The sequence below is a fragment of the Choristoneura fumiferana genome, chromosome Z (genome assembly GCF_025370935.1).
Source record: "Choristoneura fumiferana chromosome Z, NRCan_CFum_1, whole genome shotgun sequence".
Taxonomy (NCBI): Eukaryota; Metazoa; Arthropoda; class Insecta; order Lepidoptera; family Tortricidae; genus Choristoneura; species Choristoneura fumiferana.
In genome coordinates, this window is record NC_133472.1 from 5,775,453 (window position 1) to 5,800,666 (window position 25,214).

At 37.9% G+C, this 25,214-nt stretch overlaps 1 protein-coding gene and 1 long non-coding RNA gene across 6 annotated transcripts in view; both read left to right on the plus strand.

Annotated features, from left to right (window-relative positions):
• The first annotated feature begins 1,161 nt into the window (after nucleotides 1-1,161).
• On the plus strand, nucleotides 1,162-11,026 carry LOC141440456 (uncharacterized). 5 transcript variants are annotated; one of them, XM_074105009.1, is made up of 8 exons: nucleotides 1,162-1,537; nucleotides 1,856-2,115; nucleotides 3,100-3,235; nucleotides 4,035-4,189; nucleotides 5,708-5,869; nucleotides 6,113-6,194; nucleotides 6,273-6,480; nucleotides 9,146-11,026. In XM_074105009.1, the coding sequence occupies exons 3-8, from the start codon at nucleotides 3,128-3,130 to the stop codon at nucleotides 9,355-9,357; spliced, it is 927 nt and encodes a 308-aa protein (XP_073961110.1). In that variant the 5' UTR covers nucleotides 1,162-1,537; nucleotides 1,856-2,115; nucleotides 3,100-3,127; the 3' UTR covers nucleotides 9,358-11,026. The 5 variants fall into 5 exon arrangements, with proteins under 5 accessions (XP_073961110.1, XP_073961183.1, XP_073961247.1 ...); XM_074105082.1 differs by having other exon boundaries at nucleotides 1,859-2,115; XM_074105146.1 differs by having other exon boundaries at nucleotides 1,913-2,115.
• Nucleotides 11,027-14,265: 3,239 nt separating this feature from the next.
• LOC141441123 (uncharacterized) overlaps nucleotides 14,266-25,214 on the plus strand; it is a 30,889-nt gene continuing 19,940 nt past the window's right edge. Inside the window, exon 1 of the long non-coding RNA XR_012452778.1 lies at nucleotides 14,266-14,438. This is a non-coding gene — a long non-coding RNA (uncharacterized lncRNA). The remainder of the gene's footprint in view (nucleotides 14,439-25,214) is intronic.

Genomic DNA, 25,214 nt, shown 5'->3' on the forward strand with positions numbered 1-25,214 from the left:
ATTTACTTGCGTTGCCGTAGCCACAGTTACACCAGTGCTGTAATATCGATATTATAAAAACTTAATATCGCTGTTAGAAAAAAACTCAATACGAAATAATAATAAAAGAAATCTTTTAATTACATTTTGAAAAAAATGTTGAACGTCGGTAAAGACGCAATCCGCCATTTGGTTTTTTAACATTTCATATATGTCATGTCATTCGACTTAACTGCCATCAGCTTACTTGGAACTATTTCCGTTAATTGTGAAATTTTCGTTACGTTATTATTTGTTGTTATCCTTTTTGTCGTTTTCAGGCCTAAAGCTATAATAATAGAGTCATTTTTCATTCCGCGTCCACACAAGGTTATATCGATAAATTTATATCGACTTATTCTGAAGCCTATTATTTTGCTATGTCTGGTAACTCGAGTATAAAAACGATTGATCAAAACGTGCATCCCAAATACGTTACTTTTTGAATTTATTGTGGTGTGATGTGTGATACTAGCTACCAATTTAGGTTCCTAACTGTTTTTAGTTATAGTTTCTAAAAATTGGATAGTGTAATAAGTGCTTAAGTCACACACACACACTTCACTTCTGTCAGGACAAGACAAGTGTCAAGATGATTGAACTTGTATTGTGCTACTGTTACACATGCTCGTTACTTACTAGCATGCTTATGAGCGAGCATGCTCATAGACTATTTACATTTGCTAGCAATAAGCATGCTAAACTACGGCCATCACAAACGTGCAAACTGAGTCATACTTAAATCATTTTGAAGGTACCTCTCGCTCACACTCACAGACCTTATGGGACTGCCCTAGTGTTGTGTTGGGGTGACACTCTTTCCCGGCCCGGATAACAACGAAGTGGAAATACCGGCCCTGTTTTTTGTTTACACGCCCATAGAAACTGACGTGAGCTTCTATGGGCGTAAACACGAAAAACAGGGTCGGTATTTCCATCCCGGTATTATCCGGGCCGGGAAAGAGTGTCATCCTTGTGTTGTGTACTTGTGTGTATGGTTGTATGGTTGAATTAAACCATCAGGGCTACTCCGAAACTCGAAACTCGAAGTTCGTGTCGTGCGGTCCCTCTCGCTCTCGTATCAAACAGTGTAAGTGTCAGAGGGACCGCACGACACGAACTTCGAGTTTCGAGTTTCAGGAGTGCTACCACGAAACTCGAAGTTGGAAGTTACGGGCTTCGTTTCGATGATTTGCTACCACGAAGTTACTTCGATTTCGTTTTCGATCCGAAGTTCGTTTCGACTAGTTTCGAGCGGTTTTGTCTACTACGAAACTCGAACTTCGAGATTGGTTACGGATTTGGCCTACCATGAAAAGCAAACTTCGCCAACAATTTCGAGTTTTGACGTAAAGATTTTCGAGTAGAAATGTCAAAATCACACGATAACTAATTTGTTGTCGTTTTGGCTTCGATTCAATGAATGTTGCAGGAAAACCGACCTTGTGGACGATTTTGTTTGTTTTGATGTGAACTTGTGTGTGACAGTGACAGTGTGATGTGATCCAGCTTTTTCAATGTAATTGTGTTTTTATTTAATTTAATACAAATCTTTGGCAGTTTTACAGTTTTAACAGCATTTTCTTAGTTAAAAACAGTTATCTTATTTCTTTTGAGATAAATGAAGTTTCTTTGACTCGAAAATATATGAGAAATTATTAAAATACTTGTATATACACTTCTAAAGAAAGCTACGCAAGCAGTAAATTTCGTAAATTGTCTAGTAAAACTAGGCAAAACTCTTTTTTTTCTTTGGGCAGTTGTGTAAAGAATAATATATAACTGATAGAAGACTTACAGTCTCAGTAGATATTTACAAGAATGAAATTTTCCACAGCAGTGTTGTAGCAGAAATTTTTAATGATTTTTGAAAATTCGTTTCATTTTTTATTAGAACTAATGAAACGATTTTATTAATGGAAGAAGCTTTACCTGAATATCTAACTGACCGCCAAAGGCAAATACGCGAAGACCGTGAATGATTTACTTGCAAGACCCTTTTGGCTGACTCAGGAGGTGTTTAAGGCCCTCTGTGCGGAGGTGGTACCCTTACTTCCTCCTAAGCTAAATAGCCGTGGAATCGACCCTACCATAAAGGTAAGCCCTTATCCATAGTGATCATACTAATATTATCAGAGCCTAGAATTTTTGTGGCACTTTTGACCTGATTTAGATGAAATACCATAAAGGACATAGAATTCTATGCAGATGGAGTTGTGGGCTGTTGCTGTGGCTAGTATTATAAATGCAAAAGAGTGTCTGTCTTTCTGTTACCTCTATGCACACACTTAAACCACTGAACCAATTTAGACAAAATTTGATGTAAAAGTAGTTTTGAGTCCTGGGAAAGGACATAGGATAGTTTTTAATCCATGAAAATTTCATAGCTCCTGCGGGATAGCAATAAGCAAATTCTTTGCAGATAGAGTAGTGGGCACCAGGTAGTATTATATAAATATGGACCACTCACTATTATCTAATAAGCAAGAAAAATGGTTACAAATATAAAAAAATACAAAGAGAATTATATGTCAGCAGCCTGTACATACCAGACAAAGAAACTGTAAAAGTTTTATGAAATTAATAAGATTCCCAGCAAAGAGTCATTACATACTCACTGACAAATCTACTGCCCATTCTTCATACATATTCCTAAGGAAGGAGGGTAGTTAGATTTGCCAGCGAATATATTTAAAAGTGAAATATGGCAAGATGAAATAACAACCTAAAAACCAACTGTTTATTTTTCCAGATTTCTTACAGCTTTGAAGTTTTATGGTAGTATGGATGTGTAGGGAGGGACTATTGGGTCCCAATGTCCCACAACATATTAGTTCAATGAGCTGCTAGTTTATCAGTTTAAATAATAAATATTTTAAAAAAGTTATTCCAAAGTAGATTTATGGCCACAACTTCTGGAATGCAAATTAACTGCAGGCTATCTCCATAGCAAATCTTATCACAAGCACATATATATGACATGCAAATGCTACTTATGTATTTACTTTCATAAGTGCTTGTTATAGCCTAAATTGAATAAAGACATTTTGACTTTGACTACTTATTCTGTATGTTTTGCAGATTCTACAATAAATTTAATTTGCCCTGGATGTGTGGTGCCATTAATTGCACCCACATTATTGCAGTTATCAGGCCAACAATGTATGAGGAGATTTTTCAAGAGAAAACATTACCGCTCCCTTTATGTACAATAATGGTAAGTGATATGTAGTTAAGCACTTTTACCTTTATTTTCTAGTAGCCCATATAGTGTCTTGACTCTTATACAATATTTAAAATGATTTTTGTCGTCATAGAATTTGTGTATCATATTGTAGGTGCTAGGCCTTGTCACAAAAAGGTAATTATTTGATACAGCATGTAATTTAGTGTCGCTGGGAGTAGGTAGGTAGTACAGCAAAGAATTTTGGTAATCTTTGGTAAGTAAATACATAGATTCCGAATTGTATTGGTTATGAAATAAATTACTTTTGAATTTGACTCATTTTCTGAACTACCTATGTGTGTAAACAAAGCATAGAAGTCAAAATAATTAAATTCTAACTTTCATATTGATTTCAAACTTTCCAAACCTGGGCTACAATACACTAAATTAGTGCCTTAGATTAGGATAATACATGATGATAGAGCCAAAAGATAGGTGTAGTGGAATTATTTAGTGATCAATAGTAGGTGTACCTATAACTGGAGTTTGAGCTCCTTTCATTTGTTGTGCAAGTCCCATTTAAAGAAATCTTTAACAAATAGTTATAGAAACTGGTAAAAAATCCCGTTTTTAAGTCTGTTTGTCTGAACCGCTGAACCGATTTAGATGAAATTCTGTACACAGATAGTTTGAGTCCCGGGAAAGGACATAGGATAGTTTTTATCCTGGAAAATTTCATAGTTCCAGCAGGATAGTGAGAACCGAATTCTAAGCGGAGGGATTCGCGGGTAACAGGCTAGTATTAAGTATATAAATATTTAAACCACACAAAATTTTCTCTGCTTTTCAGTTATGTGATGATATGAACTCAATTTTAAATGTGGACGCGTCATATAGTGGAGCGACGCATGATTCATTTATGTGGCAGAATGGGGAGCTCAGGAACAGCAGGAAGCACTTTGAAAATCTCTGCAGCACACATGAAAGGGCCACCTTGTTGGGTAGGTATGTGATTGTAAGAGTAATAATTAGAAGCTGTAAAGGAACCCCAGGTAGCCACCAAGTACTAAAACGACGCAAACCCGTGGTACTAAAACGTCGCGTCAGCGTATCTTCGGCTGGCAGCCAGTTTCGAAGTCGATACTTAAGCTTACGATTAAACTTGAGCATGGGACTCATGAGAAAACTCAAAGTCACTCAGAGGGCTATGCTCGGGGTTTCTCTGCGGGATAGAATCAGAAATGGTGATATCCGCATTAGAACTAAGGTTACCGACATAGCCCTAAGAGTTGCGAAACGGTAGTGGCAGTGGGCGGGGCACATTGCTCGCAGGACTGATGGCCGATGGGGTCTGAAGGTTCTCGAGTGGCGTCCGCGGACCGGGAGACGAGCTGTCGGTAGGCCTCCAATAAGATGGAGCGACGACTTGGTTAAGATCGCGGGATCGCGGTGGATGCGGAAAGCACAAGACCGGTCTGAGTGGAGAGCCTTGGGGGAGGCCTATGTCCAGCAGTGGACCACTTTCGGCTGACATGATGATGATGATGATGAGTCAACTAGGAACCCTTATAGTTTCGCCGTGTCTGTCCGTTTGTCTGTCTGTCTGTCTGTCTGTCCGCGGGTAAGCTCAGAGACCGTTAGTACTAGAAAGCTGTAATTTGACATGAGTATACATATCAGTCACGCCGACAAAGTGGTACAATAAAAAAGAGTAAATAAATTTTTTTAGAGTAGGTACCGACGTAAAGTGGGGGTGATTTTTTTTTTCGACTAACCCTATATTGTGGGGTCTTGTTGGATAGGTCTTTTAAATCCATTGGGGGGTTGCTAAGACAATTTTTCTATTCAGTGGTCTGTTTGCGAAATATTCAACTTTAAAGTGAAAAATTTCATTGAAATCGAGTCCCCCCGCCCCCTCTAAAATCTAAACTGTTCAGTGGAAAAAATTGAAAAAATTCAGAATGGTAGTAAATATATCAAATTTACAAGGACATTTATAGCGGCTAAGATTGCTTGAGAATTATTAGTAGTTTAAGAGTAAATAGCAGTTTAGGGTTCTGTACTCAACGGGACCCTATTACTGAGACTCCGCTGTCTGTCTATCTGTATATCTGTCTGTCCGTCCGTCACAGGGTTCTATCTCTTGAGCCGTAATAGCTAGACACTTGAAAGTTTCACATATTAAGTATGTATTACTGTGGCCGCTATAATCGAGGAAGACATGCACCATCTGTAACTCCCAATCTGTACCTGTTTGACTTTAAAAAAATGATGTACTTAAAATTTAAATCGACGCATAGGTAGGTTTAGGTTATGTTAAGTTTGCATCAGCCCGAAGGGCCAAAACTACAGAGACAGCAGTGATAGAGATAGAGCCAGAGAAATAGAAAAAGAAAGATATTACAGAGACAGGTATCATGCTGAGAAAATGGAACATGAAAGGAGAAGGTATGAATATGAGAGACGACATAGTCCATCTCATCACAGAGAGTCTCGAAGCTACAGCAGAAGTCATGATCCTAGGGAGGAGAGGTACAGGAGGTCTCCTAGTAGACGCAGCTGTCGGTCACCCAGCAGAGATTCTCATCGCCACAGTCACGTGAGAGACATGTCTCCTCGCTCCAGGCAAGGGTCAGCAACGAGAAAACCATTGACAGATAGAGAGAAGATTCTAGAAGAATATAGGTAAGTAACTTTTGATGAATCCTCTGTTACAAGTTACAAAGCTCCTTATCACATAGGAATTTAAAAAAAAAACAAAAATCACTATAAACTTTTTTAATGTAACCATGAAAATGTAAGACATGACACTCAGCACAGGTTTTTTATATGCAAATCTAGGTTTTTGCATGTGAAGTCACAAATAAAGGCTAGTTATATATTAGTAGGAAGTGCTAAAGTTATATTTACTCACTTATAACATTTCAGGAAGAATTACTGTCAGACTTCAGAAGATTTTATTGAGAAAATGGAGAAATGGTCTAAGGAACATAATCACGAAGAAGAAGAGGTATTTTTTAGCCCAACTATTCAGTACATATTTTGACAAGGTATTAAACAAGCTGTACATGTATTATTTTATTTTCAGGCACCAAAAATGTGGTACAGGAGTTCTCCAGCAGAATTATATTACAAACCTGCAGAAAATGGTGTTGGGGTTCAACAGACACAAAAGTTGGAAAGGATATGTGATACATTCTTCAAGAAGGTGATTGAGAGAGGAAGGAAAGCCAGGCCAGAGGTCGATGAACTACCACCGCTGAAACCACCTAAGGCTAAGATGTGTAAACATAGATGTGAGTTAAATATAAAATAGTATTAAAATAGGAGAATGAAGTGTTTCAAAGAATTTGCACTCAACTTAAAAGTAGGAACCACAATTATGATTTATGATTATAAATTTATAACCTTTGAGTTATTTGTTCCTTCTTCAGATGATGATGTTGCAACCCAAATCAAGCTATTTTTTTTTAAATGAACCATTTGTATTACAATTTGGAAACCTTTAAGATAACTCTCAGCCATTTACAATTAAACTAGTTTGCTAATGTTATTCGGAACTCGAAACAAAAGACCGGTTTTCTTTTTCTTTATCATATGAATCTTCAGAAAAATGAGGAAAACCGACAAATCTGATGCAACATTAACATTCTAGTTGTAAGCATTATTTGTCACAAATGATCTGCTGAGCTCCGTCGACACTGTTACTGTGTCTATAAAATTAGGAAAAAACTGGCTCTAGGAGGGCGGCTGCCGACGCGCGGCACTGCTGGCTACCATAGACACGTTGAGTGAATTATGGGCCCGGTAAAACAATTTGCAGATGGAGTAGAATACATATTTACCGCCGCCTCTAACGGGATCGCGTAAAATTATGTAAAAACTATTAAGAAAGTCATTAAAAAGAACGCCCAAGAGCGTGTCGGACACGCCCAAAATAGGGTTCCGTAGCCATTACAAAAAAAATAAGTAATATTTTTCTACGGATTTCGTATTTTGTACGGAATATTCCAAGTTTAGTTATATTTTATACCTTAGGCTGCTATTTACTTTCCAACTACTAATAATAATTCTCAAGAAAACTTCACCGTTATAGTTTTCGTTGTAAGTTTGATATACTTACTTACTACCATCCTGAATTTTTTTCAAATTTTTCCACCCACCGGTTTAGATTTTAGAAGGGGGAAAATTTGCACTTTAAATCGTTTTAGCAACCCCCTAATGGTTTTAAAAGCCTATCCAACGATACCCCACACTGCAAGGTTGGATGAGAAAAAAGTCACCCCCACTTTACGTCTATGGGAGGTACACTAAAAAATTATTTTTGAATTTTTTAATGTACCATTTTGTCGGCATAGTTTACATATATATTCGTGCAAAATTACAGCTTTCTAGCATTGATAGTCCCTGAGCAAAGCCGCAGACGGACAGACAGACCGACATACGTGGCGAAACTACAAGGGTTCCGTTTTTGCCATTTTGGCTACGAAACCCTAAAAAGCGGTCTTTGAGAAAAATGGTGTTCTAATATAACTTAACACATTTTCATTATATTACCGCAGATTTATTATATTTATAACACTGCAATACCGGAGAAAGTTCTGCCGTGCTGCTCATGGGGCGGTTACGGACCCGATTGGAAGTGTTAAGGCCAGATAGGGAAGCTAAGGCCTTTAAAAGCTAACAAAATTATACAGCGGCTAGTGGGGGCACAAATAGGATAGGTACTGATACTGGGGGTAGGAGACATTGGTATCGGAGTTATTGAAAGGGACAAAATTGGCAACCTGATAAAGTATCAACAACATTAGGTAGCACGGCTTGTAATAAAACAGGTGCTAGTGGTAACAAAATACATCGTCATATACTTAGACCAACTAAGACGGAAACGCGGAATTCTTTAGCTTGTCCGATGGATATGGAGTCTCCGTTGAGTTAAGAGTAAGAGAGAAGGCACCGCCTGCAGAGAGCACTAGTGACTCAATAGTCGGTCAGAGCAGCGCCGGTGAGGCGTGCGAGCGTCGAGGGAGAGGGCGACGAGCGGCGACGACTGTTTCTCCATACCAGTAAAGCAGGGTTTCTTAAACTTTTTGCAGTCACGGACCACTTTCACAGTTTAAACGATTCCACAGACCCTGTCAAAGAATCATCCCAGCCTATATACGTCCCACTGCAGGGCACAGGCCTCCCCTCAGAATGAGAGGGCTTGGGCAGTAGTTCCCACGCGGGCTCAGTGCGGATTGGGAACTTCACACACACCATTGAATTGCTTCGCAGGTTTGTGCAGGTTTCCTCACGATGTTTTCCTTCACCGTAAAGCTCGTGGTAAATTTCAAATATAATTCCGCACATGAATTTCGAAAAACTCAGAGGTGCGAGCTGGGGTTTGAACCCACGAACCTCTGCTTGAGAGGCCATAGGTCAATCCACTCTGTCAAAGAATATTTTTGGAAAATGCCTAATAAATATGTTTACAGACTGATCTACTGCGGACCCCTGATACACATGCTACGGACCCTTAAGGGGTCCGTGGACCACACTTTAAGAAACCCTGCAGTAAAGGGCCACTGTATCCGGAAGATTTGAGTAGTTCGTAATTCCTTATTTACCGCCCTTAATACACAATGTACTATTATAAAGGCTGTCACCCTCCACCATAAGTGGAGATGAAACGCGTATGGGTGTCCACATAAGGCCGAATGGTCGGAAATGTTTTAATGTTTATTTGGGTAGGTACAAAAGGAAAGAATAAGAAGAAAATAATTTTTATTTTTCAGTTTTGTTGGGTTAATCCATGCAAAATTACAACTTTCTAGCTCTTATACTTAAGCCGTGAACGAATGGACGGACAGACAGACATAGCTAAACTATAAGAGCACTGCACGAGATCGGCGTGTCGACGTGAGCACGCCACCAGACATACACGTACGTGTACATAATGTGTCGTTTTATGTCTATCAGGGCGCTGGAGGTGTCTGCTGGGCGCGCGGCAGCTGCTCTGCGAGCCCGAGACGGCGCCGGGCGAGTGTTGGGCTCACGGGCCGAGCCGCTCGCGGGCAAGGCGCTGCCGAAGAGCGACGCCGCGCCCGCAGCCCCCGCCGGCCCCGCCACCACCGCCGCCGACGCTCTGCAGCGCGCAAGGGAGGACCGTGACCGACTCATACGCGATTTAAAGCGCCGTTAGCCAATGACCGGATGTGTTCATTAAAATTATTGATTGTTTTGATCGATTGATTAATTGTATTCCATACTACCCTTAGCTCTGTCTGCATATTTGTTACCTCTTCACGCTTTAACCACTGTAATGATTTATATGTATGTACTATAACATTCCTACTAATAGGTAACAGGCAGACACATTTATTTTCACATTAAATGTGAAATATATTATTATACCACGAGCTTTACAGTGAAGGAAAACATCGTGAGGAAACCTGCACAAAGCTACGCAATTCAATGCCGAGTGTGAAGTTCCCAATCCGCACTGGGCCCGCGTGGGAACTAATGCCCAAGCCCTCTTATTCTGAGGGGAGGCCTGTGCCCTGCAGTGGGACGTATATAGGCTGGGATGATAATGATGATGATATTATTATACCTAAATGTGAAAGTAACTCTGTCTGTCTGTTACCTTTTCACGCTTCAATCGGTAAACTGATTTAGACGAAATTCCTTATTGGGTCTTGGGGTCCCGGGAAAGATGATAGGATAGTTTTATCCCGGAAAATTGCATAGTTCCCGCAGAATAGCGATAAACGAATTATACGCGGGCGGGGAGACGATTCTGGCCGGACCACCAGGATGTCACTACCAGATTATTGTATTGTCACGCAATTTACATGAGTAAGTATTCCAAATTTCAAGTCAATCCGGATACAACAATAATCTGGCAATCTGACAATACAATAATCTGGTAGTGACATCCTGGTGTTCCGGCCAGGATCATCTCCCCGCCCGCGTACAATTCGTTTATCGCTATCCCGCAGGAACTACTGGAAGTTGGTCAAATTTATCTTGCAAGATTTGACTACAGACAACAGGACAGGTGAAACTAAATAAAAGCTTCTAAAAAATTTGCCATAACTGAAGACCTTTCATTGCATGTGCTGCAGAAACTAACTATTGATAATAAATCAAAAAAATGTTCTATAATATTAAAGTATAAATCAATATCTACAAAAAACTTAGAAATATCTAATGTCCAACCATTGTAATTATAATTATGTCCATATAACTACTTCTTAAAAGTTGATAGAAATGCCCCAATATCAGACCATGTTATTAATAGATACCTCTGTATTAATCTTTAGCCAAATAAATCATTTCATATTCAAGAGTGTTTCAATACCTATAGATTACTTTTTGAATTATTCAAATTGGAGATTCCATTCAAAAGATGGTATGAATTTAAAAATATCTACCAACACAGACCCAGTAAGCCAACAATTAGCACCTTCATTTGCTTGGTGGAAGCTGATGACGCTAGAATGTGCTGTGCCATATTAAAAGATGTGAAGTAAAATAAACTCATTACCAAAGAGCCGAATTTTCATGGCATCTTTTGATCTGTCATAGTGACTTCTCACTTATCGTTTTCTGATATACATATCTATCGATACACAACACTGGTACCTACTAAAGAAGATTAAAAGTACACCTATAAACAATAGGCCAATAGGCGGCCTTAAGTTAAAGAGCAATCTCTTCCAATTAACTCTCGAGCAATTGAAAATGTGAAATAGACATATGCAATGAACAATGAATGGATAACAATTTCTAATTTAGGTTCAGTTTTTTTTTTCAATTTCATGTTGAAATTCTTCTGTTGTAATGTTAACAACTGTTCCGTTATCTCTATAATTTTTTTTCATATTTTCCAGTTTTAAACTACTTCTTTTACAGCCAAATATCAATTTGTATTTGTATGCAGAAAAAGAATGCAACTGAACTATATAACATGATACAACTAAGTTTAAAACAATCTAATTTAAACTCTAATATATCAACATCATTTAGGTAGAGTCAATAAGTGAGAAATCACTATGACAGGTCAAAAAATGCCATGAAAAATTCCGCTCTCTGCTCATTACCATCAATAAAGTATGTAGGTAAGCAAAGGCAATGATACAGCCGACCATGTAAATAATAATAAATTTACTAATATACCAACCAACATAGGTCAAAAATATGCAAGTTGAAGTGGCAATGGGCGGCTCACATCACTCAGAAGAACAGATAGCCGCTGGGGGAGAAAAGTTCTCGAGTGGCAATCATAAACCGCAAGACGAAGTGTTGGCAGCCCTCCCACTAGGTGGACCGAGGACATTGTGAGAATTGCAGGCAACCGCAAGCTAGAGTGAATAGGCTGTTACTGAACCAGTACACAGACGTTGGGCGACATCTGTACCTAACATCAGGTGAGATAGTATGGAAAAAAAACTGTGGATTGTGGCGAGTTGTGATTTATATTCTGGCGTTCTATAGGGAGGCCTTTGTTCAGCAGTGGAAGTCTTCTGGCTGATGATGATGATAATCACACCAATTAACCAAGTCCGAAAGTAACCTAAGCTTATGTTATGAGTAAAAATTCATATTTTTCATACAAATATCTGCCCCGCCTGGGTATCGACCTCAAACTTCGTATAAATAATCGCCATATATAAAACATATTTAAGAGAAATCTCATATCAACTCATTACATCTAACAATACTCGTCGCACACGATTCATTACTTGTTATTATATATGGTCAAAAATTACTTAATTCTCTTGCTAAAAAGTTTTCAAAACTCCCTCAGAAAACTACGCAGTTTGACATTTGGTTTGCTTGCTTGACGTTTGTATCATTTAGGTATGACGAATGTGTGAGAACACGAAAAGCACAAAATTTTCTTGAAATCAGCATAAAAACTTGCTTTAAACCATATCCTGATCAAGCAAAATGTTGGAAATGTATAATTTTAATTATTTATTGGAATTTTAGGTCCTTTTTCAGTTTATAATCCATTTACCGGTGTTTTACCGGTTTTTAAATGAAATTGTGAAACGCGCTTTATTAATCCATTCGTTCTTTCCATTTTTTTCCATTCACGAAGCCTCCCGAAGATCAACTCGAAAGTAGTCTATGGTTTCGGCACGAAACGACACGTAAACGAAATTACTTCGTGGTAGCACTCACAGACGAACTTCGTTCAACTTTCGTTGCGGGCGAAGTTTCCAACTTCGAGTTTCGTGGTAGCACTCCAGTTACCCCATAGGTATACGTGGCATAAATGTGCTATCATGTAGAACGTGACTCCTTCAACTTTTAGAATCGTGATATCTCGGGAATGGTAATTCTTAGAAAAAAAAAAAATATCAAAACCATTTTTGTAGATAATTTTAAGATCTATAATTTTTGCCTGGGCTACTTTTTGATAAAACTTACCATTTTCTGGAAAATACAAATAACCTCAAATTTTGAACCGAAAAACTGCACACGGGATCAATGGGGACTTTTGACACTTTATTCCTAATGGTGTACCCAAGGTCTCCACCAAAATTCAGCATTATCGGAATTTATGGAAATTGAAATGTCCATATTGAGCGGAGTAGAGGTTGCTCACATAATCTCGTATGTCAAGGTGTTTCGGCAGAAACAGCCTTGGCAGACTTATATATTCCGGAAATGAAGGTTCATACCTACCGACTTGAATTGGTTTCATGCTGGACCTTTGAGAGCGTCTGCCGAGCACTTCCGGCAAAAAAAATGCTGACATATTTCGCTTTTCTGTATCTACCAGTAAATTCCTAACTGATGCCATGACTATTATTTCAGTATCAGATGGGTTAATTGACGCCCCTTTTTTCGCACCGGAAGTAACTATTTTTTTGGTACTTTCGGCTATTTCCGCCGTGGTAGACTATCAAACCCGGACTCAGCATCAGTTTTATGGGAAACCATTGTGCGTTTCATCGCGGTATCAAGTAGGTACGAAATTTTGCAGTCCGCTCTCCGTGTAATAACTACGCAATCGCATCCTAAGAGCGCAAAATATTTTTTTAAAATAATTAACATTTTGAAGCAAGATAATAAAAAAAATGTAAAACTGTGATTTTTAAAATATATAGCAATATCAGTGGCCATTAAATAGACTCAAATACGATAGAAAAATATTTATTTTTTTAAATGACGCAATGTGTGAAACGGAACAGAGTAGCCAAGCGACGTGACACAACATTATCGGCAATTGCTGCGGTTCATTATTCCTTGAGCATTTCTAAAAAAGTTTGTACATTTGATTTGCGACTCCGATTTGGGTAAAAATTTGCAGGTAGATAGTGAACGATACTGAGTTGAAATAACATAGTCTCCCGAAATGTCCCAATTAATATGTATGGAAAGTTCCTTTTTTGTTACCGCAAATCCATAGAGTTTTGTTAACAAAAAAGGAAATTTCCATACAAACCAATGGGGACATTTTGAGAGACTGTTATTACGACTCAGTATTGTTCACTCTACATACCTGGAAATTTTTATCCAAATCGGAGTCGCAAATCAAATGTACAAACTCTTTTAGAAATGCTCCCATAACAGTGAACACTAAGATATTTTAATTTTTTAAACAAAACTTGCAAAATTTTATAAACGCGGCCGCAGTCGTCTTGTGGCCAAGTGTGGGTATGTCAGTATCACTGTCAGTACGAGTACGTCTGCCTTATGGGTAAGGCTGCGAATTTTGGAACGCTGATAAAAAAAACTGATAACACCTAGAGGTTTAATTTGTTTTTATTATATTACACGATATAAACTCAATGTCGCAAATGAGATAATTGATTTAAACCTTTTTAAAAAAATAATAAAAATATATTTCCGTCCAAAACGTAACGAAAATTGACTATTTTTTTTTTGACCATTATTTTCATGCTATTTAACTTCTCATGATCATGAGTTTGTATAAACAAAATTTTATGATATAACGATAGTCCTACCGATTGCGGAATCATGATAATCAAATAATTTTCATATTTTATATTTATTTCTTTTCACGTGCCAAAATTCCACGTTTTCGTTACCAATACTTTGGTGACGCTTTATTAAGCTAGCTTTAACGCCAATTTTGGTAGAAATTTGTTTTTGTACACTGGCAACTAATACTCTAATAGGACAACATCGATGAGATAAATAAATCTCATCAGTTTGTTGACAAACAGCCATCAAAAGTGACGCGGAGATTTTTTTTCGAAAAAACGTCGAAAGTGCTTGTTCGATTTTAAGGGTAAGTAGTGATCATTTTTAACTGGTTGTTTTTTTATACGATAGGGTAATCTTTTCCATGCAAGTGGCATGTATATTATGTTCAAAATTTCGTTATTCACCATGATAAACAATTTTTTGTTTAAAATACGTTACACTTTCGTTACGATAACGTTACGTTTTTACAAAATGCTACGTATTTTTTACATATCGTAACGAAAAAATGTGGTAAAGGGAAGCTCACACAGAAAAAATTCTAACTTACACCAGTTTATTATTAGGTTTCCAATGACTGCACGCATAGTAAGTTCGTTAGTTGGATATTTTGAAGAGACTTGTGGCGACAAGAGAATTGTGGCGAGTTCTGTGTTCACGTCCTGCTTACATGCATAGCGTATTTAAAGTGAGAGACAAACGGAGAGATTTGTAGAGGAGGTGGATCTTCAGCCAGGCAGTTGGAGTGTGGCAGGGCTCAGAAATAAAATATGGAAAGTATCCGACACGGAGCTTTATTGACTTTGATATTTTGGTACAACAGATGATGATTATATACTTGTAACACGTTAAACGGAGGATTTAGAATTATGTAGTAAATAATAGTACACAGACCGGACACAGAGGTCAAGAGGTTCAGACAGAAGTGACAGATCAAAATTGTGTTACAATATGCAAGAAAGCGAAACCAGTGATGCCATATCCTTCATGTCCAAATGTAAATAATGACATTCACTAACACTTCCCCTCAAGCTTTACAACATAACAATATAGAGGCGTAGAGAAAACTACAGTAAAAATTTCTCAAACTCTACGACTCTACATTTCACAGCTCTACCAACTATAAATTACTGATCTACCATAGACCTCAAACACAAACCCTTAACAAATTTCACATGCTTACAGTTAGGTAGAGCCTTGGTCCATAATATCTGCCAACATATCAGCTGTAGAGAGATATTTTATATCTACATGGTGCAACCTAACAATATCTTTACAAAATGAAATCTTATATCTATGTGTTTTGTCCTCTTATGACAATATTCCTTTAATTCGAGCAACTTTAGGGCACTCTGATTATCATTGAAGACGGTAAGCTTACAATGTTTGTTGAAAATTTCGTACATGAAATTCCTAATAAAACAAAGCTCTTTACAGGCGTCACCTATCGCCAAATACTCAGCTTCGGTGCTCGATAAAGCAACACAGCGTTGCTTACGAGACTCCCAGTTTACAACAGAGTCTCCAACCTTAATGACAAAACCACTATAAGACTTTCTGTCAATAGCGTCCCCTTACAACCAGAATCGCTTATCTGCATGAAAATGTAGTTTTTGAGAAAACGCATTTAAAGGTTTGCATGCTCTAAACTATAAAAGCTAGTTATACTAAAAACATCTCTGTGTTTCTATTTAGATAATTTATCCCTTAATAGGATAGGGCTATGTTATTTACTCTATACTCGCGCCGAGTAGGTTAAACAGGACTTTTCTTCAAAAGGTACTGCAGATAAGCGATTTTGCCTGTAGACACGTTTTTTTTTATCATCTAAACTAGCAAGTTTACGCAGATATATTGGATAAACTATCATTTTAAGTCCATAATTGAAGCATTTTTCGCGAATAACAGTGTTTAAAATGCTTAATGTTTTATACAATTTAAGTTTTTAGTTAAGTCTCAGCGCAAATAAGAGGTATTGGCTGTAAACAAATCGAATTTACCTCTTAAGCGCGCTTAAAAGTGCAAAATATTTCTAAGATGTTTTGACTCTAGGCTTTTTTTCTGTTTTTCTAGCTTATATGCAATGTAGCATTATTCTGTTTTGTTTTTTATCATTCAAAACTATAAATTGTATTTTTCGAAAGAGTTCCATCAATCTATTTCAACAAATAGGTACCAAATAGCCCAAAAATATAAATAAATGAAAACTAGCGAGCTAAAGTCTTAAATATAGTAGTATATTTCTAGTATATGTGAGATATATTACGTTATTCCTTTAATATCATATGTGCTGCTTAATACATTTAATTATGGAACTTTTGATTACATGCATACAACAAAAAACATATTTTTATTCAAACATTTTAATAAAAAGGCACTTAGCGTCTCAAGGCTCAAAGTAACCACTCAAACAGTCATGAAAGGAAACGTAATGGTAATAACCATCAGTCTTCTTCTTTATCAAAACGATAACGAGCATGGATATTCAGGTTTCGATGAACTAAATAGAAAAACATAGGTATAACCAGATCCAGCAGACCGTCGAAATTAACCGCGAGTGTCATTTAGATACCTACTATTTACTACTTCGTATCGTAGGTACGTCGTATCAATGAATAACTTATCACGGCATAAAACATTTACGTTGTCACACATTTTCATTGTTCTTGCTTAATATGTGTATAGGTAATATTTTTATCAATTACGACATGTCGTCTGACTTTTTGACTTTTGATACCAGGCTGTAACTGCAAACCAACCGTCGAACAAGACAAGGCAACAGAAAATCGAATCCAAACTCTGTTGAACTCTTTTTCAGTAGAGGAAATTAAACTACCTGCATTAAAAAGCTATACACTAATCCACTGCCAATAATCGCAGCTAAAAAAATAAAGATTTAATGACTTTTTACAAAAAAAAATGTTATACTGGAGATTCACCATGGCTGGTTGCACTGGCCTGTGATGAAGACGTTATTGAGCGTGTGCAGACGTAGTCACAGCTGAGACAAGCAGTGATGAAAAATAACCTTAATGGTAATAATCATCAGTCTTCTTCTTCATCACTGCTTGTCTTAGCTGTGTCTACTCAAACCAGCATGGATAATTAATATTACCTAAGCCAAGAACAATGAAAATGTGTGACTACGTAAATGTTTTATGCCGTGATAAGCTTTTCATTGATACGAAGATACGAAGTAGTAAATAAGTAGGTTATTAAATGACAATCACGGTTCATTTTGACGGTCTGTTGGATCTGGTTATATGTTTTTTCTATAGCCGTGTATCCATTAGAGCAGCCTCAGGCCGAGCACCGCGAGCCGAGCCGTATTTTGTCGGTTTTTTGGCCGTGCTCAAAGGAGCCTCAGTCTGAGCCGTGCCTTTGGCAGCGTCCTCCACTTCGCGGCCTCGGAGCGAGGCAGCGCTCGGCCCGAGGCTGCCTCTAGTGGATACGCGGCTTATTTAGTTCATCGAAACCTGAATATCCATGCTTCCTTTCGTCACTGAAAGAAAACACTGTTAAATTACGGCAAGTGAATCGCTGTTTATACATAGATCTGTTCACTCACGAAGGCGCGCCCCTCCACAGCTAATTATTAATGTACACGAGAAAACCTCTTAAGTACTTACACATTGTCTTAGTCTTAGTGTGCGTGACTGACGGTACGCTTGCGACTGAAGCCATGAGGACAAGTTCGAGCTACGCACACATAGACTTGTCGTACGGATACGTTTAGGTACAATTACAATTATAGAATGTGGAGGGACAGACTTTCGTTAGTGAACAGATCTATAATTACTAAATAAGTTTTTAAAAAATTATTATTATGAATCGTGCTTTCAAGCGTGTACGAACCGACTAAGCTAGCCTACACAAAGTGCACACTATTTTTACAATACAGCGCGAGACGTCTAAGCGATACTTAAGCGATTTTGGCTGTAGCGCTTCTTATGGTCGAAGCAAACATTATTACAAGCAATATCGCCTATATTATATTTAGTTTGTTTTCGCTGTTGCAATAATTGAAATATAAAGTAATGCTCAACAGGCGAAACCTACTAACATTATTTTAGCACTTTTTAGGCAGTACTCAAATTGCATTTTATTGAAATCTTAACATTCCAAATCGCTTGTTTGACATTAAATATTTTTGCTGTTGTAAAATAAAATAAAATGCTTTTTAACCGACGCGTAGTTGTTTTTGGCTGTTGACTTTCTTAAAAATCGGCTTTAAGTGAGCTTAAGAAAAACGTAACTCGGTATTGGAGTATCGTACAGTAAAACGGGTTTCAACAGCATGTAGATCTTGGAAAGTACATTCTAACGATATATCTAACTCAGTTTTGCCAAAAGTGACTTTAAGCTATTCTGGTTGTAAGGGGACGATAGGATCGTTGGCCCATCTGCATCAGCATATACGGTTACATTAACATTACTACTTTTAGAAAATACTAAGCCATAATCAATGGTCCCACTAAGATAACGCAGTAACCTTTTTGCAGCAAGCCAATGATCCCGTGAGAAACACATATTATATTGACTAAGCTGACTAAGAGCAAAAGATATGTCCGGCCGAGTGCATACAGATAAATACATTAAACTGCCAATTAATTCTCTATATGGATAAACATCTTGAGCCAAAATTATTTTTATCTACATTCTGAAATTTATAATTGACAGACATTGGAGTGGAGACTGCTTTACAATTGCTCATGCCAAAACGAACAAGTAATTTTCTAATATATTCAGATTGACACAATATTATTTTGTCTCCACTTTTGTTCCTATGCACATTCATACCTAAACAATTTCTAATAATACCCAAGTGTTTACACTCGAATTCTTTCATTAATAATTTACATATATGTTCTTTTTCGGTAGAGCTATTAGAAAATATGTAAAAATCATCAACATATAAAGCTATTATTGTAAGCTCTTTACCTTTATTCTTAGTGTAAACGCAGGGCTCACATTTACTTTGAGAGTAACCATTGGAAATTAAAAATTATTTACTTTAGAATTCCGTACTCTACTTGCCTGCTTAAGGCCATAAATACTCTTATGAAGCAAACACACTTTATTTTTATCTACAACAAATCTCAATGGCTGCTCCATATAAATGCGCTCTGAAAGCTCTCCATGTAAGAAGGCACTTGTTACATCAATATGTTCCATGTCCATATTTAATTCAGTTGCCAAACAAAATAATAATCTCATTGTTGAATGACGAACAACTGGTGAAAAGGTTTCATCAAAATCAATGCCATATTTTTGAGTAAATCCGCGAGCCACTAATCTAGCCTTGTGTTTAATAAAATTACCTGAGGCATCGCTCTTTACTTTATATACCCATTTACTTTTAATGACATTATGATTACTAGGTCTGTCTACCAACTCCCAAACATTATTATTTAAAAGAGAGTCATATTCAGTCTGCATAGCCATTTGCCATTTATCTGCATTTGAACTAGACATAGCCTCTTCATAGGACATGGGCTCTTCATAAATAGTATTACGAACTAGCATCGACGTGTCAGATAAATCGTAATCATTATACCTGATCGGTCTTCTAGTGGAACGAACGGGTCGTTCGCACAATGTGACTGGTACCTGTGGCGCCATCTCTGGAGCCTGTGGTGCCATCTCTGGAGCCGTCACATCTTCTTCCCCTCGAACGAGCGTCTCGTCCGTTGATGAAGACTGGTGAGAGTCGTCAGTTTCACTGTATGCGCCACTCGTCGCTACTGGGCTGCAGAATGACGAATCACCTGAAACAGGAGAAGTAAAATTTTCAGGACTCGAAACTTCAGGAGATAAAAAGTTCTGGGGTCCTACTTCCTCATCATAAACACTATTATTAGAGTCATGAATTAAAATATTATTATCATTAGCTATTTGACCATTATTTAAATTATTATTACCATTATTATCTAATATCATGGTTTGGTCAATACTATCATAAAAATCCATATTAATATCATTATGAGACTTTTCTCTTGATTCAAAATAAATTCATTTTCTAAAAATATCACATTTCGAGACACAATAATATATTTGGGGCTAAAGGGGTCTATCAGTAATCCCCTCTTTTTCTAAATACTTAGCAAAATTCTTGCTGCAGTATTCGCCACCACCATCGGAACGTAGCCTCTTAATAGATAAATCTGTCTGTTTCTCTACAGTAGCTTTAAAAATAATAAATTTGGACAATACCTCTGATTTCTTCTTAAGAAAATATCCAAAAGATTTTCTCGAGTAGTCGTCTGTAAAAGTCACCAGGTATCTAGCACCTCCAAGGCTGCAGACAGGCAGTGGCCCACACACGTCCGAGTGGATGAGCTCCAATAGTTGTCCAGAACGTCTGGATCCATGACTGGGAAAAGACATCATCGCCTGCTTCCCCTCAATGCATGACACACACTCCTTTAAGCTTGCATCATGCTGTGGACTCTGAAACAGAACACCGGAAGCCAACTCTCTAAGAGCACACATACCACGGGAGTTAAGGTGTCCAAGCCTCTTGTGCCAAATCTCCATTGACACCATTAAAGCTGCATCTGTATTGTGCTGATCCTGTGAACATAAAACATTATGCCTATTCCTACAGACAGGGTCAACATTGTCCAAAAAATAGATACCTTTACTTTTTGTGGCCGACATTACTAAAGATTCACCCAAATGAATATAACAATTATTATTTAAAAAATTTACTGACAAATCCTTCTCACACAGTTTGCTAATACTGATCAAATTAGTTGAGAGTTTAGGCACAGGGCGGACACGCCATACAAAATACGCGTTCTTGAATCTACATAGGCACGACGATGTCTGTACACGCGTCAATGTGTGCGTAAGCTGCACAGGGCTGACTATCGCAAAACCCTAGTACTATAGGGTATGTAGGTATGACTTAAATGTGTAAATAAATGTAATCGTTAATCATATATTTTTATTTAAACCTACTTAAAATGTGTCTGTCTATGTATTTAAGCATTATTATTTAAAAATTACAACAAATATATGACTACAAACTTGAACGAATTATTCGGTACCTACCTAATTAGTTATTTCATGTCGTATTAATCGCGATACTTTTAGAAAGCATTTTTATTAAGAAAAGGAAGTAGACAGGGTAGGAACCTCAATTTCTCGCGCGCCCACTGACAAGTTGGCGCTTGCTCGCGGAGTCATAGCCACCGAGCCGAGCATTGAACTGCCGGCGCGCGGATTTCACGGAAAATTATGTGACTTTGTACGAGCGACAAATTATTAGAATATGACTGATTTTCGGGTTTTTAGGAAATAATTTTCGTAAATAGTTTTATATTCCCTAAGCAATTTTTTTTTACGTGGTGTGTTGGCAGACAAATCTTTCGTAGTCTGTGTTGAACAATCTGAAACACTCGAAATTGAAGTTTGTGAAGCATCTTCTATTGTTGATATGCGCTGAGAAATACTATATTCAGTTTGAGTATATTTTGTTCGATCTAGACGAATATCTTGTGGCAAATTTTGAGTCGGCACTGCATCACGTTTTAATTTTTTTGCTAGACGATCTGTATTTTTAAAGTGTAAATCACAAATGTAGTAACTGACGTTTAGATTTTCCACAGTTTTATTGTTTAAATCTGAACGAACGGACGCTACGACCCATAGTTTGCACCTGAAATTAAAAAAAAAGTAAATGATAATAAAATTTAATCCGTAGGTACCTACTCGAAGAGCCTAATCGCGTATTATAATAGCGTAATAAGAAAATAGCGTAGTAAGAAAAGAGCAACTGATTAAAATAATTATTACGACCGCGCGGACGAAAACAAAGTTACAGCGTTCGGAAGATCATGTGAGTGGCGACTCGCGACTGCACGACTGTATAGCGGCATAGAAAGAGATAGGTGCGGAAAGTACTTAGGTATCGTTTGTCTAAATTAAGTGTTTAAAAACAAGTGAATAAGTGTATACCTAGTTTATTTTGTAAAGACAATTTGTTATATAATTAGTATAGTGATTGTAGATAAGATATTGATCTATTGATAGGAAAGAATTAATAAATCATTTTTACAAATACCTACCGACTAATATAAGACGTCTATTTATACATTATAGGTACAAACTTTTAAACCTAGGTATTGGTTTTTTCCCCAGTTACCTAATACCTACATTTTACATGTTGCTAATTAAAGTTGGCTAGGTACCTTACCTACCTTTTTTCGTCCTTCGGAAATCGAAAAGAACTCCTTTTCTTATCTTTGGCTGTTGACAAACACCCATACAATGAACAGTATATCACCATTTCGCAAAGTTATTGCTCCCGAACTTAGTGCCGTGCGACGGTGCGGCCGACATATATCGCGTTGCGCGCCCGACTGCATTCCTACGGTTTTCCTACAATCTGCGCTTGAGGGGTGGGGTAACTCGAACCGGTGCGGGGCGGAGCGTGTCCATTCTGTATGCCAGTACTATTATATATTCTGTGGTTTAGGTATAAACATAACATCAGTTAAAGTTATTATAATATTGTTAATTCTAAAAGTGACATCACCTCGACCATTACACAAAAGAGTATCGCCATTAGCTACTGTTACATTACTGTTATAGCCTTTAAGAGTTCCTTCTATAAACCAACTACGGTCCCTGCACATGTGTGCAGTTGCCCCTGAGTCCAGGATCCAGTTGTCTTCTGCACTTGCTTGAAACGCAGTCGCCAGGAACACATGATCGCTCTTCTTTTCATTTTTCAACTTGAAGCATTTAGCTTTCACATGCCCCGGTTTCTTGCAATGGTGACAGACAATCAATTTCTTTCTTCTCAAAGTAAATGCAAGTTCACCAGTGGTAGGATCACCATTTTGCCTTCGCAGTTCTTCTTGTAATAAGCGGGTCCTAACCAATTCGCTGGTCAACTTAGCTGCCGTTGTCGCTGTCCCAAGACTGGATACTAGGTTGTCATACTCCTGGGGTAACCCAAAAAGAAGAATCTCGGCTATTTCCTCGTCCTCTATGGTACGTCCTATATCTGCTAGCTGCTGCACCAGTATCATAATAGTGTTTATATAGACAGTCATATTTTCACATTGACTAAAGGTCACTTGATGTAATTTTCGCATAAGCATTACTCTACGGAACAGACCCTTATCTTCGAATATATTTGCTAGAGCATCCCAAGCTTCCTTGGCTGTTTGCTTGTCGCGCACATGTTGAATGCAGGTGGGCTTCACTCCCAAGCAAATTCGAGCCAGTGCTCTGTCCATTTTAACACTATCGGTTTCAGTGCCAAGCACGCAAGACCACAAACCCTCCATAACAAGAATCATTTTCATCGTGAATTTCCAATTATGATAATTGGCAGCTCCTTCGAGCTTTTCGTGGCCGTAAGTATCAAATTTGCTCACCGGTTCTTGATGCATTGCTCCGCCCACGTTGCCGGATGCACTGCCAACCCGTTCAGTATGTATTTCCAAGTTACGATCGCCGTCCATAGCGTAAGGATTATCGCCGTCCCGATCCAATGAGGCACCACGTGCCGGCATGCAGCGCCAAGTCGATCGTACGACAAATCCGCCGCCCTGCCACTAACTTTGAATGACTTAGGGAATGCGCAATGATAAACGCAAGATAAAAAAAGATGAGAAAACGTGATCTGAGCCGATAACCTGTAGAGGAGGTGGATCTTCAGCCAGGCAGTTGGAGTGTGGCAGGGCTCAGAAATAAAATATGGAAAGTATCCGACACGGAGCTTTATTGACTTTGATACTTTGGTACAACAGATGATGATTATATACTTGTAACACGTTAAACGGAGGATTTAGAATTATGTAGTAAATAATAGTACACAGACCGGACACAGAGGTCAAGAGGTTCAGACAGAAGTGACAGATCAAAATTGTGTTACAATATGCAAGAAAGCGAAACCAGTGATGCCATATCCTTCATGTCCAAATGTAAAGAATGACATTCACTAACAAGATTCACTTACCTACTTAGTTCATTTGTTACCTAAACTTAATAATCATAATAATTTATTTCCAATAACATCTTTTTACATTGTCCACTTAACTAAGACACTACTTCCTAAATTGGTAAAACCTGTGATTTAGGGTTTTGGCCATTTCTTTGAGGTAGGTATTTAATAGCTTGTACAGTCGAAGTCACAAGCATGCTCACAACCAGGTGGTAGGACCTTGTGCAAGGTCCGCCCGGATTGCTACCACCATCTTCCTCGCTAATCCTGCCGTGAATCAGCAGTGCTTGCACTGTTTTGTTTCGGCGTGGAGAGTAAGACAGCCGGTGAAATTACTGGCACGTGAGTTATCCCATCTTAGGCCTCTAGGTTGAGTTAGTGCACTACTGGTCATTTTCGCTGATTCGCCATTTTCGTTAATTCGTCAATTTCCCTAATTCCTCAATGTCATCAAAATCTTTAATTCGTCATTTTCACGATTCACCATTTTCGTTAATTCGTCAGTTTCCCTAATTCGTCAATGCCATCAAAATATTTAAAACGTCATTTTCACTGATTCGCCATTTTCGTTAATTCGTCAGTTTCCCTAATTCGTCAATGCCATCAAAATCTTTGACTCGTCAATTTCGCTGTATGGCCAGTTTATTCAATAAGTCACTTTCGCTAACTGCTCAATTCATGCAGTGTATAGTCGCAGTAGATATTTATTTATTTAGAAGGATTATCTTCTAGTCCATGCTTTTGTTTCCTTGGTTACGTTTTGATGTTTGTTACCTTTTACCTACTTGCATGCCCAATTTGATGTTTCTAATAGTTATAGTTACGGAAATAGGGCCATTTTGAAAAGAAAATATAAATCCCATTTATTCCCTATCCCGTGGGAATTTCAAAAAATCCCTTCTTTGTGTACCTCAATGTCACTTAAGGTATATGTATGCCAAATTTCAAGCGTTTAGCTGTAGCGGTTTGGGCTGTGCGTTGATATATCAGTCAGTCAGTCAGTCAGTCAGTCAGTCAGGACTTTTAATTGTATATATATATATAGATTTTTAATTCATTAATGGATATTGCCCCCAAATACTCGAAAATATCATAATGTCATTGGCTCCGTAGCACAATTTC

Excerpts from the sequence above, each read along its gene's own strand:
- LOC141440456 (XM_074105009.1), top strand. The coding sequence starts at position 3,128 with ATGTGTGGTGCCATTAATTGCACCCACATTATTGCAGTTATCAGGCCA. Across the intron at positions 3,236-4,034 it reads TCCCTTTATGTACAATAATG|TTATGTGATGATATGAACTC; the intron begins GTAAGTGATATG and ends TCTGCTTTTCAG. Across the intron at positions 6,195-6,272 it reads ATAATCACGAAGAAGAAGAG|GCACCAAAAATGTGGTACAG; the intron begins GTATTTTTTAGC and ends TTTTATTTTCAG.